The 14,814-nt window shown below is 56.4% G+C and overlaps 1 protein-coding gene across 1 annotated transcript in view; it reads right to left on the reverse strand.

Annotated features, from left to right (window-relative positions):
• INTS3 (integrator complex subunit 3) overlaps positions 1–14,814 on the reverse strand; it is a 20,510-nt gene extending 5,696 nt beyond the window's left edge. The window contains exons 1-20 of the mRNA XM_027704779.1: positions 14,734–14,814; positions 14,303–14,386; positions 13,820–13,903; positions 10,723–10,836; positions 10,299–10,383; positions 8,972–9,038; positions 8,130–8,274; positions 7,197–7,326; positions 6,326–6,423; positions 5,731–5,922; positions 5,448–5,535; positions 4,936–5,015; positions 4,052–4,143; positions 3,520–3,626; positions 3,114–3,233; positions 2,324–2,453; positions 1,653–1,707; positions 831–934; positions 524–568; positions 153–272 (exon numbers count right to left, since the gene is read on the reverse strand). Of these exons, the coding sequence (XP_027560580.1) occupies positions 153–272; positions 524–568; positions 831–934; positions 1,653–1,707; positions 2,324–2,453; positions 3,114–3,233; positions 3,520–3,626; positions 4,052–4,143; positions 4,936–5,015; positions 5,448–5,535; positions 5,731–5,922; positions 6,326–6,423; positions 7,197–7,326; positions 8,130–8,274; positions 8,972–9,038; positions 10,299–10,383; positions 10,723–10,836; positions 13,820–13,903; positions 14,303–14,386; positions 14,734–14,814 (2,021 nt within the window). The remainder of the gene's footprint in view (positions 1–152; positions 273–523; positions 569–830; positions 935–1,652; positions 1,708–2,323; positions 2,454–3,113; positions 3,234–3,519; positions 3,627–4,051; positions 4,144–4,935; positions 5,016–5,447; positions 5,536–5,730; positions 5,923–6,325; positions 6,424–7,196; positions 7,327–8,129; positions 8,275–8,971; positions 9,039–10,298; positions 10,384–10,722; positions 10,837–13,819; positions 13,904–14,302; positions 14,387–14,733) is intronic.

The following is a 14,814-nucleotide window of genomic DNA, read 5'->3' on the forward strand; positions in this document are numbered from 1 at the left end:
GAGGGGACACGTGAGGGGACACGTGAGGGGACACGTGAGGGGACACGTGAGGGGACAGCAGAGGACAGCAGGGGACAGCAGGGGACAGGGGAGGGTTGGGCCACAGGTGAGAGAGGGGCCCAGGTGAGAGGGAGGTGCCCAGGTGTGCTCACCTGGCCCTCAGGTAGTAGAGCAGGTGGTACCCAATCTTGGGCTGCTTCTGGTAGAGCTCGGAGAGCAGGTCCAGGAGCAGGGAGAAGCCGCTGTTGTCCTCCTGCATCTGGCACAGGTTCCTTGGGAACACGGGAATGTCACTGGGATAAGACGGAGCAGCCTCCCCACAGGGAAAACCAGCTCCCAGGGCCTGCACGTGGGAGCTCCACTTCCCCAAATTCCCACAGAGTTCCCCCAAACAACTCTAGCTTTCCTGCGTTTTCCACTAAAAACACAACTAGACAGTGAGAAACTCTTGGGATTGTGGGATCAGCACTGGGATCAGGTGGGATTAAGCTCATAAATTCCAAGGATTTGGGAGCAGACATACCTAAATATCAGGTAGAGAGGCTTCCCCACCGACTCCTCCAGGGACCTGCGGGATAAATGGACACTGAGCCCTCTGGGCACCCACATTCCATGTTCTCCCAGGAAAACTCCTGGATTTAGTTCATGTTTCCCCCCAACAGCTCTGATTCCAGGCCCTGCTCCAAGAAAACCTTGGATGAAGAGCCTTTTGGGGCTGGTTTGTGAGTTCAGCAGAGGAACTTCCCTTCCCAAAACGGGGATATTTCCCTGGGAAAAGCCCAAATCCAGTGTGGAAGGATGAGCCACATAAAAGAATTCCCAATCCTTACTCCTCTGTGATTTCCTCCGGCAGAACCTCCCCACGGAAGTGGGCCTTGAACAGCTCTTGGAGGCAGGAGGCGAGGACAGAGAGCTGCTCCGAGTCGAAATCCTCCTGGAAGAGGGACAGGGATGAGGGACATGGGAACATCCCCCTGCCCAGCTCTGGGAACGGATCCCGGGCGGCTCCAGAGCCGTTTTCCAGCCCCTGATTGATGCTCCCAATTAACACCCAGCCCTGATCCCTCCATTTATCCTAGTGATTCCAGGAGTCCAGCTCTCCCTGTGCCAATGGGACTGTGGACACGTGGAGATGAGGATTTACATCCCCTTCCCATGATCCCGCTCCTGGATCCCAAAGGGCCTCTTGACTCCAGATGGGGGCAGGGGATGGAGCCTTCCCCCCTCCAAAAAAGCTTGGAAACATCCCAGATCACTCCCAACGATCCCAGATCACTCCCAACGATCCCAGATCACTCCCAGCGATCCCAGATCTCTGACAGTGATCCTAGACCACTCCCAGATATCCCAGATCACTGACAGGGATCCTAGATCTCTCCCATCCATCCCAGACCACTTCCAGCTATCCCAGCTCTCTCCCAGCAGCTCCTGGGGATGTTCAGGCACCGGGAACAGGGACACAAAGCCTGGATGGATCAATCCAGCCCCGGGAGACCCTCCCATGGACGGAGCTGCCCAGGGGCATTCTGGGCTCCCAAAACAGATCCCAAACAGATCCAGGTGTTCCCACACTCCTGTGTCCCAACCCCAGTGGCAGAGGAGATCCCAGATCCCATCCCATCCCAGATCCCAGCCCATCCCAGCTCCATTACCTCCAGGACCTGATCCACGATTTCCTGCATGACCTCACACTGCGCTTCCGTGTCACTGCAGCACAAAAACAAGAGGAAATCCAAATTATTTGGGAAGATTGGGAGAGCAGGGACATGAGGGAATTCGTGCTGGGCTGGGAGGCTCAGGGTGGGGGGTCAGTGCTAGGTTTTTTGGAGGCACATCCAGGAGGATCTGCTACGGATCCAGCAGTGCCCGGAGCAAGACGGGCAAATTCCAGGATTAAAAGCAGGAGGTTAAGAGCCCTTGGAGCCATAAATTCCATGGAATCAGTCGGCTGAGCCAAGGTCAGGAGCTCTGTTTAACCTCCCTGAAGGCGGTGAATTCCAGGAGGAACATGAAGAACACTTGGACACAGGTTCCCTGTTCCATTCCGATGCTCCAAACTCCCTTTTCCTCAATCCCACACCAGAGGGGGAAACTCAGAGCCTTTTCCTTCCCTGTCCCCGATCCAGAGCCCCACTGCAGCTCCCAGGAATTCCTGCTGTGTCCTCCTCCAAGGACAGGCTCCTCACCAGTACCTTCCCAACCCCTTTTCCTGCAGGAATTCCCTCTCTGTGCTCAAGGGGCTGGAGGAGCTCTGGAGCTGGAAGGCCTTGGGAATCACTTCCCTGGAGAGATCCATGGGAATGGGAATGGGAAAGGCCCCGACCTGCCCTTCTGCAGCTGCAGCACTTTGTCCTTCAGGGACTCGTCCAGCTGCTCCAGGAATGGGGTGATATCCACAGGCTCCTCCACGATGGATTCCTTGATGGGATGGAACCTGAACTCCCTCTTCTTCCCTGAAACAAGGGACACCATGGGGGAATCAGGGATTTTCCCAAGGTTTAAGGAACTCTGGAGACAATCCCTGTCCCACCCTGGGATCCTTCCCCTTGGAGACGTGTCCAGGTCACAGGAATGAGGATGGGAAGGGACCCAAACATGGGCGGTGTCCAGGATTGTGATCCCTGTTCGGTTCCATTCCCAAACCTCATCCTTCAGCATTCCCAATGTGCTCCATGGATCGGGACTGGGATTCTGGGGCTGCTGCGCCACATCCTCTGCCCCATCCCAGGCCTATGGCCCCTTCCCACTGCTGGGAAACCCCCAGGAAGTCCAGGAGGATCCAACCACTGAGGGGAGGAACAGCTCCAGATGGGGGAACAGTGATTTGTGTGGGACCAGTTGGAATCTCTAAAGCTCCAGGGAATGGCCAGGAAAGACAAAGCCCGATAGCCCTTCCCTTTGGATCTGGATCCAACTCTCTGGACCTGCTGCCAGGGATTGGGGAGCAGCAGCTCCACACCTTCTCCTGGAGGAGAAGGAATCTCCAAAGGGGATCAGCTCCTGGACAAGGGGCTTCGAGGGAATTGTGTTTGGAGGTGAGAACTCTCCACCAAGGGGACAGTGCCGGTGAGGAATCCCTTGGGAATTCCGGGCTGGAAGCTGAGCCCCCTCACCTTTGCTGTTCAGATCCTCCTCATCATCACTGAAAGTGGCCTCGGCGTTGTCATAGCAACCATCATCCTTCTCTGCCAGGTGATTGTCCATCTCCATGGGAACGGGCTCCTCGATTTTCACTGCCAGGTCGGAGCAGGGAGAGGGCTCGGGAGGCTCCAGGGCTCTGCCTGGGCCACCCATCCCGAAAAACAGCTCCAGGAATGGGAGCAAAGTGCTTTGGGAAGAGGGGAGGGATCCTGGGGATGCTCAGGAGTTCCATGGAGAAGAGGGAAGGGAGTGTTGTGCCTCTCCAGTGCAGTGACCATAACCCCCCTAAATCCCAAATTCTTCTCCCTGGGGTCCCATCTGACCCTGCTGCTGCTTCAGGGATTCCCGGGAAAGCCCCATCCCACCCCCATTCCCTACCTTCGATGGGGGGCGAGGGGGAACTGCAGAATTCTGGGAATTTCTCCCTCAGCATGGCTCGGAGCTCCTTGTCCAGCTTGGGATTGTCAAACAGGGGGGCCAAGTGCCTGGGATGGGGGGGGGCAGGAAGGGATTGGGATAAGCAGAAACTGGGATGCAGAGGCTTCATCCCACTGGGAATGTTGGGGGGCTCTTCCCAGGGTTTGTCCCAGATCCCACCTGGAGCTTCCCTCAATCCACCATGTGGGAATGGGACAAGAGGATCCAGAGCTCCATGACCTTGGCTCATCCCAGGGTCATTCCCACTGGTCTGAGGCTGGAAATTCCCTCCCCCCCATCCCTTTCCTTCAAGGAACAGCTCCAGGACAACCCTCAGCACCAGAAAGACACAACTGTGGCTGTTCCCAGACACAACTGTGGCTTCTCCCAAGGATCCAGGACAACACCACCCCCCTCGGAGCTCCGGGAGGCTCCTGAGTCAGGGAAAATGGGGGAAAATCCCATAAAATGTGGGAAAACTCGGTGCTCTTACGCCAGGACTCGTTTCTCCACGATGTGGGTGAGGGAGTTGAACACTCCCTGCCGGACATGAACATCCAGAGGGGGGTAGAAATTGGGAATGATCTGGAAGTGGGAGGAAAAACTGCATCAGCGGCAGGGAATTCTCCGAGTCGGAGTTGGGGGATGTGGGAAGGAGGCTCCAAAAACTCTGTCCACACACAGGGCTTTGCTTCCAGAGGGAGGGAGAGGATTCCTCCCTGGATGCTGGGACACCCTGGGAACCTCCCACCCAGCTCCTCCACCAGGAGCCAGCAACTGGTTTGGACTGGGAAGGACAGGAGTGAACAACTTCCAGGGCCACGGAGATCCCGCTTCCAAGAAACACCCCCAGCCCTCCCTGGGACCAAATTCCTGGAAGCAGCAGCTCCTGCCACTGCTTCCCTGCCCAGGGATGGGACATAGTGGCTCTGGATCATCCCGGGCTGCAGAGAGACTCCGATCCCCTCCAGGGGCGAATTCTGGGCCAAGAATTCCATGAGGAACTCAAGGGAACAATCCAGATGCCTTTTTCCTGCATCATCCTGGAAAGATTTACTGGCAGCATTCCCTTCCCACAGTGGCTTCCCACTAATGAAGGACACATGGACACAATGCTCCGACCTTGGGAACGCCCCTGGATTTATCCAGGAGGACCCACCAGCAGCTGGAAGAGGTGGATAATTTGGCAGCCAATCCCTCCTTAATTTGGGATAAGGAGGGGAAGTTGAAAGGGATGAGAAGGTGACTTGAGGTGACACTGAGGAATGAGGGGAAAAAGAAGTGGGAACAGCTGTTCTGGTTGGGATCTGTAAAGCCCAGGGGCTGCTTTCCCAGCCCTGATCCCTGGGAATTCCTGGGAGAGCGAGGGGAACTCACCCGGCACATGAAATCCAGGAGCGTGGCCGTGATGGCGGGATGGGGCTTCATGGAGTGGTGCATCACCAGGATGGCAGGTTCTGGAAGGGTGACAGGGATGAGACCCCCAGGGATCCCAAATTCCCTGTTCCCCTGGCAGAGCCTGCTGTGGGATCAGGACAGGGATCCCAAGGCATCCCCCAGTGGAGCCCATCCAGAGCAGGAGCCCCATGGAGCCCATCCCAAGCAAGACCCCCATGGAGTCCATCCAGAGGAAGACCCCCGTGGAGGCAATCCAATCCCAATGAAGCCCATCCCAAGCACAACCCCCATGGAGCCCATCCAAAGAAAACCCCTATGGCGCCCATCCATGTAAAACCCCCACGGAGCCCATCCGTGGAAGATCCCCGTGGAGCCCATCCAGAGGAAGACCCCCACGGAAGCAATCCAATCCAAATGGAGCCCATCCCAAGGAAGACCCCACCCATGGAAAACCCCCCTGGAGCCCCTCCCCAGGAGGCCCCTGCCCACACCGATGTTCATGATGCTGTCCTTCTCGGGGTTGAAGAAGAGCCAGTCGTAGAACAGGGCCAGCTTGGCATTGGAAGCAGCGACGTTGGACTGCAGGAGCCAAAACATCCCGGATTATCCCAGGAACACGACGCCAAGACCCCTCACACCACAACACTGCCCACCACCGGGAACGGCCCAAGAGCAGGAACCCCATGGAGCCCATCCCAAGGAAGACCCCCATGGGGTACATCCATGGAAAACTCCCCCGGAGCCCATCCCGAGGAACTCCCCCGCAGGACTCACGGTGCAGGTGGTGAGCAGCCAGCCGATGATGGCCCAGCGCGGCAGGATGTCGGAGCTGAGCACCTCGTTGGAGGGATGCACCACCCCGCAGATGTAGCGGATGAGGTCACAGCGCAGGGACTGGCTGTCCGGGGTGGACAGGTACTGCCTCTGGAACCAGTCCTGGTACCGCTTCTGCTGCCCAAAGCGCACCTGGAGCGGCGGGATTGGGGGGATTCCCATGGAGGACCCGGCTTGGGCCGGACCGGGGAGGAATCTGGGACAGAATTTAGGTGGAATTTCCCAGGTAGGACCCTGATTTGGCTGGGCCGGAGGGAGTCTGGGAGGGAATTTTGGTGGAATTACCCTCAGAAGACATTGGTACAGCTGAGCTGGGAGGGAATTTGGGAAGGAGTTTTCGTGGAATTACCCTTGGAGGACCCTGGTTCAGCTGAGCTGGAATTTGGGAGGGAATTGAGGTGGGAATTATGCTTGTAGGACTTCGGTTCAGCTGTGCCAGGGGGAATTTGGGAGGGAATTTCGGTGGGATAACCTATGTAGGACCCTGGTTCAGCTGTGTCAGGGGGAATCTGGGAGGGAATTTGGCAGGAATTACCCGTGAGGTCATGAAGAGCAGCTTTGTTTCCATGTCAGGAGTGAGGCGACACGCCAGGAATTTGCGGGAAGTTCGGGATTGGAGGAGCTGCAGGACCCCTGGGAAGACATGGAGAGGTCAGTCACATGGATACAGGCAAAAGGGATCAAGATTTTGCTTGGAACAGGTCAAAAACATCTGGCTGGAGGAAGGTTTTTAGGGATTTTCCCTGAGCATCATCCTGGATGTTTAAGGTGACCTTAAAGTGGTGCCAGAGGGGTGGGAACACTTCAAAGTGTCCCTTTTCCACATTCCCTGGAATTGCTGCATCCAGAACCCACTGTGAAGCCCCTGGAGAAGGGAATAATTGATAGGAATATTATTAATATAAATTAAAATGATAAATCCATCCCTCTCCCCTCAGGTCAGTTTTAACCCAACGCAGGAGAAGTCAAATCCCAATTAAGAGTCATTTGCTGGAGCTTCTGGAATTCTTGCTTTTTATGGAGCAGCCTCTGGAATTCTTGCTTTTTATGGATCTTCTCCAGGCACTGCTCAGACCCTTCCTGGTTTGGGCTCCAGCTCCACCTCAGCTCATAAATCAGTTAATTAAACAAAACAACTCTAATTATCATGGAATTCCAGACTGGTTTGGGTTGGAATGACGTCAAGGATCATCCATTCCACAGGAAGGGACACTTCCCACTGGATAAGGTTGTTCCAACCTGGCCTTGAGGATGAGAAACCACGGAAGTGTCACATCCATGCAACACAATTTAACAACATTCCCACCAGGTTTTTTGGGATGGTTCAATCCTGGAGGACTCTAAGCATTGAAAAATCCATGGAAAAGGTGCCAGTGGAGCCGAGGGAGCTGGTCCAGGCTGGGTACCTGTGAACTGGGTGTTGAGCACCTGCGGGTTGTGCAGGATGTCCTTCCAGAGCTGCTCGAATTCCGGGATCCGCGCCACATTCTGGAGCAGCCGCACCAGGTCCCGGCCGATCATGAAACAATCCATGAACTAGGGAAAAAAACAGGGAAAAGTCCCATCTCCCAGTCACCTGCTGGAGCAGGGGGATGGGAGGAGGGGGAGGGAGGAGCAGCAGAGCCCTTCACCCTTCCCACAGCTCTGGTGACTCACTCCAGGCACGGCGTTCCCGATCCTGCCCCTGGCATCCCATCCCCCCTCAGACTGGGAGCAGGGACATGGGCAGGGAAGGGCAGGAGCTATTTTGGAATGTTCTCCCTCCCAAAGCAAACAATTAGCCCATAAATCTGCCACGTTTCTCCCCAGGATCCCGGCCAGGCTCCGGAGCCGGCGCTGGACACAGGAGCTTCTGACAGGAGGGAGGTGGGGGAGGAGCTGGAAAGCAGGGATTTGGGGATGCAACCCCAGATTTGGGGGATTTTGAGGGATCCGGAGCCAAATGTGGCCTGAGGCTGCTGCTGGGACCCCCCCCAGCCCTGTTTGTGGGGTAAGACCCCCGCTGAGATCCCAAATTCCTTGTTCCCACTGACCCAGGGGAGTGGGACAGGCTGGATCCATGGGGTGGGATCCATGAGATCCATGGGATGGGATCATAGAGTGGGATCTGTAGGGTGGGATCCATGGGGATACATGTCCATCATCCATGGGGTGGGATCCATGGGATAGGATCCATAGGGGTGGGATCCATGGGGATACATGTCCATCATCTATGGGTTGAGACCAACCCACTCCAACCAGCGTCGTGTCCTTCCCTTGGGTCCCAACACTCCCTGCGACGTTCCAAGGACGGATCCCCTGGAGCTGGGAATCCCTTCCTGGTCGTTCCCAGCACTCACCCGTTCCCGGAGCAGGGAGATGCAGAAATCCACCTCCTTCTGGCGCAGCCCCTGGAGCTGGGGGGTGCCATGGTGGTCCACGAGCAGCCGCAGGTACGTGTACACGGCCATGGCCACCAGCAGGCTGCTCTTCAGCACCCACTCCCTGCAGGGACACAGCTCCACCTCAGGCAATTCCCACAGGGAATCACGGCCTGGAGGGGGACAATCACCGGGAATGGGGACAGGCGGGGATTTGTGGGATCGTGGGATGGGTCGGGAAGGACCCCAAGGGACACAATTCCACTGCAGACAATTCCCACAGGGAATTGCAGCCCAGGAGCCAAATAAATGCTGGAACAACCTGGTTGGTCCCAGAGCAATTAAGGGATTTTAGGGATTATTCACTGCTATTCCGGCTTGTAGCCAAGCTGTCCCCAAACCCTGCCTCTGGAATTCTGCAGCCAGGAATTCTGCTGAGCACCATTTGCCCCCGGAGGACAACATGGAGCTCGGGATGAACTTCCCAGATGGCCCATCCCGGAGCTGCTCAAAGACAGGAAACTTTTCGGGCAATTAACAGTGTCCTGCTGCTCCCAAAGGAACTCCTCCCCCACAGCTCAGGAAATTTGGGAAGGAAACATTCCTGGGATGCTGGTCCCGAGCCACTTGTGCTCCTCAGGCCTGCTCCCAACCCCGCTGAGGAGGGATTTTGGGATCTGGGGGAGATTTCGGGAGGATTTGGGGATGTTCTCCTCCACACAACGTGCAAGAGCTCGGAATTCCTTGTTTGGGAATGTGGGAAAGGCAGGACATCCCCCTGTGAGGCAGCTGAGGGGGGGTGGTCTCCCTGTTCTCCGTACCTTTGCTCCGTCAGAATTTCCAGAACGTTCTCTGCCAGCCAGATGTTCTTTGCTGTCACATCCCCACCTGGAAAAGCCACGGGACAGGGAAGAGCTGGTTGAATGGAGCTGTGGGATTCTGGGATCCTGGGATTGTGGCCCCCACTGCTCCTGATGTTCCCAGTAAGGTTCATCCTGGAGTTTGCTCCGTGCCTGGAGCCCCATTCCTGCCTGCCCCAGGTGCTTGGCCATTCCCAGACATGGCACATTCCCAGGGATAAGATCTCAGGGATTGAGGGGTCTGTGCTGCAACAGCCCTTGGAAAACAACCGTGGAGCTACGGAGTCAGGAATTATCCCTCTGGAAAGCAACGGGGAAGCTGGGAAGGGATGGGAATAAAAGCCACTGGCAGCTGCTGAGGCTCCAAAGAGGGGAAACAACACCTGTGGAAAATGCCCAAACTCTGGAATCAAGGCCAGGTGTCCCCTCAGAGCGGAGCCACTCCAGGAGTGGGGCTGGAGTAGGGAGAACATGGAATTCCATGAGGCCCAAACAATGGGATCATAACGAAGGGCACTGGGTGGGAGCCAGGAGGGGCCCTGCAGGGGAGGGGCAGCACAGGGGACTTGGAATGCCCTCCTTCTCCAGGGATTTTCCAGCTGTTCCGTGTGGCAGCGGGGCTGAGGTGCTCTGGACTGTCCCTCCCTCCCATCCTTTTCCCCCCTGGAGCTGACCCGGCACTTCCCAGCGTGTCCTGGCACTTCCCAGTGTGTCCCAGCAAAGACAGCCCCAGGTTTGCCGTGAGACACAATTCCAGCCCCGTGGACGTCATTCCCAGCCCCAGGAACACGGAAGAGGCGCCGTTCCTGCGGCTCCGGAAAGGCGTGAGTGCGGCTTGGCCGGGGGGGCTTCCCGTGGGATCATCCCGTGGGATCATCAGCTCCCCTGCTCTCCAGGAGCTGCCAGCCCAGCTGATCCCAGGGAAAGGCAGCAACAGGAAGCCAACACTTCCTGGCTGTTCCAGCCTTTGCCAGGAGCCTCCCGGCTCCGGCTGGTCCATCCCTCAGGAGGGAACAACGGGATCATGGAGGGGGGGTCCCTGGCTCTGTCCTCCCAGGAGGGAATTCCTTCCTGGACAGGCTGGGGAAGGCTCCTGGGAGCTGGGGATGGACCCCAAGGATCCGTGGGACCCAAGCTGGGAACACATCCTGAGGACAGATCCCGGGAAGATCCCATTCAGCTCCAGCTCCATCCCAGTGTCTCCAGGTGGGATTCCCGGTGTATCCCAGTGTATCCCAGTGTGATCCCAGTGTATCCGGGTGCGATCCCACCCCTCTGCAGGGCTCACCCGCGATCTGCTTCATGAAGGTCATGCAGACTCCGTCGGCTCCCAGCACTCCGCTCTTCACCAGCTCCCGGAGCAGCCACACCAGCTGGGAGCATGGGAATGCATGGGGCAGGGATTCGGGATCAGACCATCCATGACCTCCCCCCATTCCACCACATTCCCATTCCAAAGGTGCCTTCATCACTCGGAGTGACAGCGGTGCCACCAGCTCCCACAGCTGCTCCCTATTCCCAGTTCCAGGTTCCCACCCCTCTTCCCTGCTCCCAGGTCCCACACCTCCTCCCTATTCCCAGTTCCCTGTTCCCAGTTCCCTATTTCCTGTTGCCACATCCATTCCCTGTTCCTGTTCCCTATTCCCAGTGGCCCCAACCTCCCCCTATTCCTGGTTGGTGTGGAGAAGGTGATTCCAAGGCTTTTCCCTCACCTGTGTCCGACAGGTGTCCTGGAGCTTCAGGTACTTTTCCATGAGGATGTGGTTGATCTTGTTGAGGACGATGTTCATCCCATCCCGGCTCACCAGGGCCAGGTCCCGGTAGCACTGTGGGAAAAGGGCATGGAAAATGGGAAAATGAGAATGGAAAAGGTCATGGAAAAAGGGAAAATCATCATGGAAAACACCTGGCTTTGTCACACCTAAGCAGGGAACAGCAAATCCACAAATCCCATGGAATTGGAGGCAGGGAGAGCCTTAAATCCTCTGGGAATCCACCTGACAGTGGGAACAGAGTCCAGCAGCTCCTTCCCCTCCATAAATCCATAGGGATTGGAAAACTGGGAATAAACCTCCCCTTCACCTTGGATTCACTGGATTCAGCCCCAGGAATGAACCAGGATGTTCCTGATCCCTTTCACGGCTTCAGAGGGACCACCAGGAAAAGGGGCAGCCCACATTCTTTTGAGAAAGATCCTACAAACCCACATCCAACACCCTCCAACCTCCCTTGCACCCAGAAAAGGCACATCTCAAATCCTTGGGGTCAGGGATTGGAGCCACCTGCTCCTCCCTCAGGAATTCCACAGATGGATTTGGAGATTCCAGCTCAGTTTGGGATCGAGACCCAGAAATCCTGCCCAGGTCTGGGAGGGTCTGGGATGGGAACAGGAAATTTCTGTAGGGAAAGGAAGGAATTTCTGCACTCTCACAAACACTGGGCAGGGGGTAAAGGTGCTCCGGGTGCTCCCAGCATTCCCAGCTCTTCCCTCCCTCCCTCAGGACAGCAGGAGGTGACGAGGGAGCAATTAATGAAGTGGTTCATTAGTGCCAGGAAATGTCAGGATATTCCAGAGGCTCCTTCCCTGCAGCTCCTGGTAATGAGGCTCCAAAGACCCCTTTGACCTCGGAGCTCCTCCCTCCCCTCTTCCCCCAGCAAAACACAAACACACACAAAATTCCAAGCAAAAAAACCCAGGATCCCAGAGGTGGGGAATCTTTGGGGCCTGTTTGTTGATTTTAAGGTGATTTAAAGGAGTTTTTCCATCGATTTAAATCCACTGGGATGTCCCAGGACACAGCCCTGGATTCATTCTCAACTGATCCTGGCAGGATCCTTGGGAGAAGGGTTGGAACAGAGACACTCCAAGGGATTTAGTCCCGGTTGAAGGCTTAAATCCCAGGATCAACAATCCCATTCCCTAGGGAAGTCTGGCAGCTCTTCCCCCTTTCTCCCACCCTCAAATCCACAGGGAAACACTGGAATACCAGGAATAAACCCCACCTGGCAGAGAGGAGACCCTGTCCCATGTCATCCCAGCACAGATGGAACAGGGAGAATCCCCCAGGAATGCGGGGGAGAGCCTGAATTCCTTGATTTTTGCCAGGCTGGCACAATCCAGAGGCTCCTCCCGGCTCGGGGGGTTTAATTAACAGGAGCAAGTGATTAATGAGGCTTTAAATGAGGGGACAGGGAAGGAAAACAGCCCTGGAGGGGGAGGGAGAGAGGGATGGGAGTCCTGGATCATCCCAGGGAGGCTCCGGGGCCTCCGATCCCGTAATTCCGGAGCAGGAGGAGGAGCCCTGGGGCAGCTGGGCTTGGACACGGGGCAGCTCTGGGGGCCTGGGAGGGTCCCTGAGGAGCTTCTGGGGTCCCTGGGCAGGTTTTGGGGTCCCTGAGCCCCCCTGACCCCCCTCCCCTGGCACTGAGCCCCCTCAGCTGGGCACAACATCCCTGTTTTTCAGCCAAGCAGATCCCAGGAATCCTGCAAAGCCTTTCAGGGGGATTTTGGGATCTTTCCTGGTGCCAGGGAAGGGTTAACCCCTCCCTCCCCATCTCCAGAAGGACAACTCACCCCAAATCCTGGCAGGAATCCCTGCCTGGCTCCAGGCACAGGGACAGATCCAATTATTCCCAATTACTCCCTTGGAAAGGGGAGCAGCTGTGCCTGGAGCAGCAGCAGACACCCCCTGTCCCGGCTTCCCAGCGCCACTGGAATGATCCCTCCCTTTTCCAGAGGAATCTATGGAAGGGAACCCTCCCTTTTCCAGAGGAATCCATGGAAAGGAACGAGCCAGGAAGTTTTCCCAGCTGGATTTGCCCAACCTTTGCTTTCACGTGTGGGAGCACCTGCCCCAGGAGCCTCCCAGGGCATTCCCAATGAGCTCCAGCATCCCAGAGTTTATTCCATGAGGTGGAAGTTCAGCTTTTGGAAAAACATCTCTGGCTCCCGCAGAAAAACAAGGGAAAATCCCCCTTGTCTTGGAAACAGGGATGTGGTGGGAGCTGCTCCGAGCCCTGGCTGGATCCAGGCTCTCCAGAATTCCCTGGGCTGGGATGGAGCAGGATTAGGCCCCAGGAATCCACGGGAAGGGTTTGGGAATGCTCAGGCCAACAGAGAGCTGGAGCAAAGCCCTTTATCCAAGGAAAAATCTGATTCCCACCAGCCAGGCCTCAAGATTCCCAGGAAAAGTACGTTTTGCTTCCACAAGGTGATTCCTGGGGCCTGGATTTGGGAAGGCCTCAGGAGCAAAGCTCTTTATCCAAGGGAAAACCTGATTCCCATCAGTTCAGCCTAAAAATTCCCAAGAAAAGCACATTTTGCTTCCATGAGGAGATTCCTGAGGCCTGGATATGGGGACAAATCCAGGAGTCTGATTCCCAAATCTGATCTAGGATGTGGATTTAATGGAGGTGGAGCTCTGGGAATCAATTTTTCCCTGGGAATTGGACACATTCCTTCTCCGGGTGATGATTCCTGGAGGCACCTCCCTGTGGCTTCCAAGAGAAAAACCCCATTCCGGGTCTCCCAAGCTAAGGAAAAAACTGGGAAAGGCCTCAGAGTTCCTTGAAGATTTGGGATTTGCCTCCCACGGCAAATCCAAGGAATTCCTGGGATGGGAGGGAGCCTGAGCTCCCTTTTCCGTGGCAGGATCCTCATCCCTGCCCCACATGGACACAGCCAGACCTGGAATATTCCAGGCTCTGCTCCACCAAAGGGCCCCTCCAGTGCCTCCAGCAGGGAATTCCAGGCAGGAAAACCTCTGAGAGGGGTGTGAATTTTTCAGGTCTTTTCCAGGGATTCCTTACCTTCTGTGCCTGGGCTGGCTCTGTCAGGACCAGGGTGAAGAGTCCCAGGCAAATCTCCTCATGCTGGGGGGTCCCTTTGCAGATCTGGGGGGATCAGATCCAGGTGAGATTCCCGGCGGGAATGGAGGGGAGGGCAGGGAAAGGGAAGGGAATATTCCCTGGTCCCAGCTCATGTTCCCAATTCTCTGTTCCCTATTTCATTCCCACCTCCCTGTTCCAACTTCCATATTCCCACACTGTTCCCGGTTCCCACACCTCTTCCCTATTCCCAGTTCCCTATTCCCAGATCCCACACCTCTTCCCTATTTCCAGTTCCCCGTACCCACAGCTATTCCCTATTCCCAGTTCCCTGTTCCCATTTCCCAGCTCCCTCCACAGTCAGCATTCCCAGATTCCCATCTCTCTCCCTGTCCAGCATTCCCAGTTCCTATCTCCCTGCACGGCCAGCATTCCCAGATTCCCGGCATTCCCGGGCTCACTCACGTGGGCATTGAGGGCATCGTTGGCCTCCCTCTCCGAGAGCCCGTTGGTCAGGGAGGTCACGATTCCCACACAGCGCTCCAGCCTCTGGAAAACAGGGAATGGCAAGGGACAGCTCAGCCAGGGAGCATTAGGGCCAGGAGAACACGGAGCAGGAGCATTCCCAGATCCTGGGAATGTCCCTGAGCCTGTTCCACCCCGGAACAGACCCCAGGTGTCCCAGGGAGACTCCAAACCTTCCCAGGAAGAAAAGCCCAGTGGGAATTCAGGGAATTTGGAGCCTGAATAACATGGATCAGGAGGATTCCCAGATCCTGGGAAGCTCTGGCAGCATTCCAGGCTGGATGCCCCCCATTCCCAGCCCATTCCCAGGTGTTCCAGGTGCAGGGAGGGGCCCAAGACTCCCTCACCCCCCCCCCCCAAACACCCCTCACCTCCTCCAGCTCATCCTTGGAATCCAGCAGGGATGACACCAGGAGCTTCCCGGCTCCCGCCTTTCCCTTGGGAAGCTCCAT

The sequence above is a fragment of the Neopelma chrysocephalum genome, unplaced genomic scaffold (genome assembly GCF_003984885.1).
Source record: "Neopelma chrysocephalum unplaced genomic scaffold, ASM398488v2 Primary Assembly neopelma1_288, whole genome shotgun sequence".
Lineage (NCBI taxonomy): Eukaryota > Metazoa > Chordata > Aves > Passeriformes > Pipridae > Neopelma > Neopelma chrysocephalum.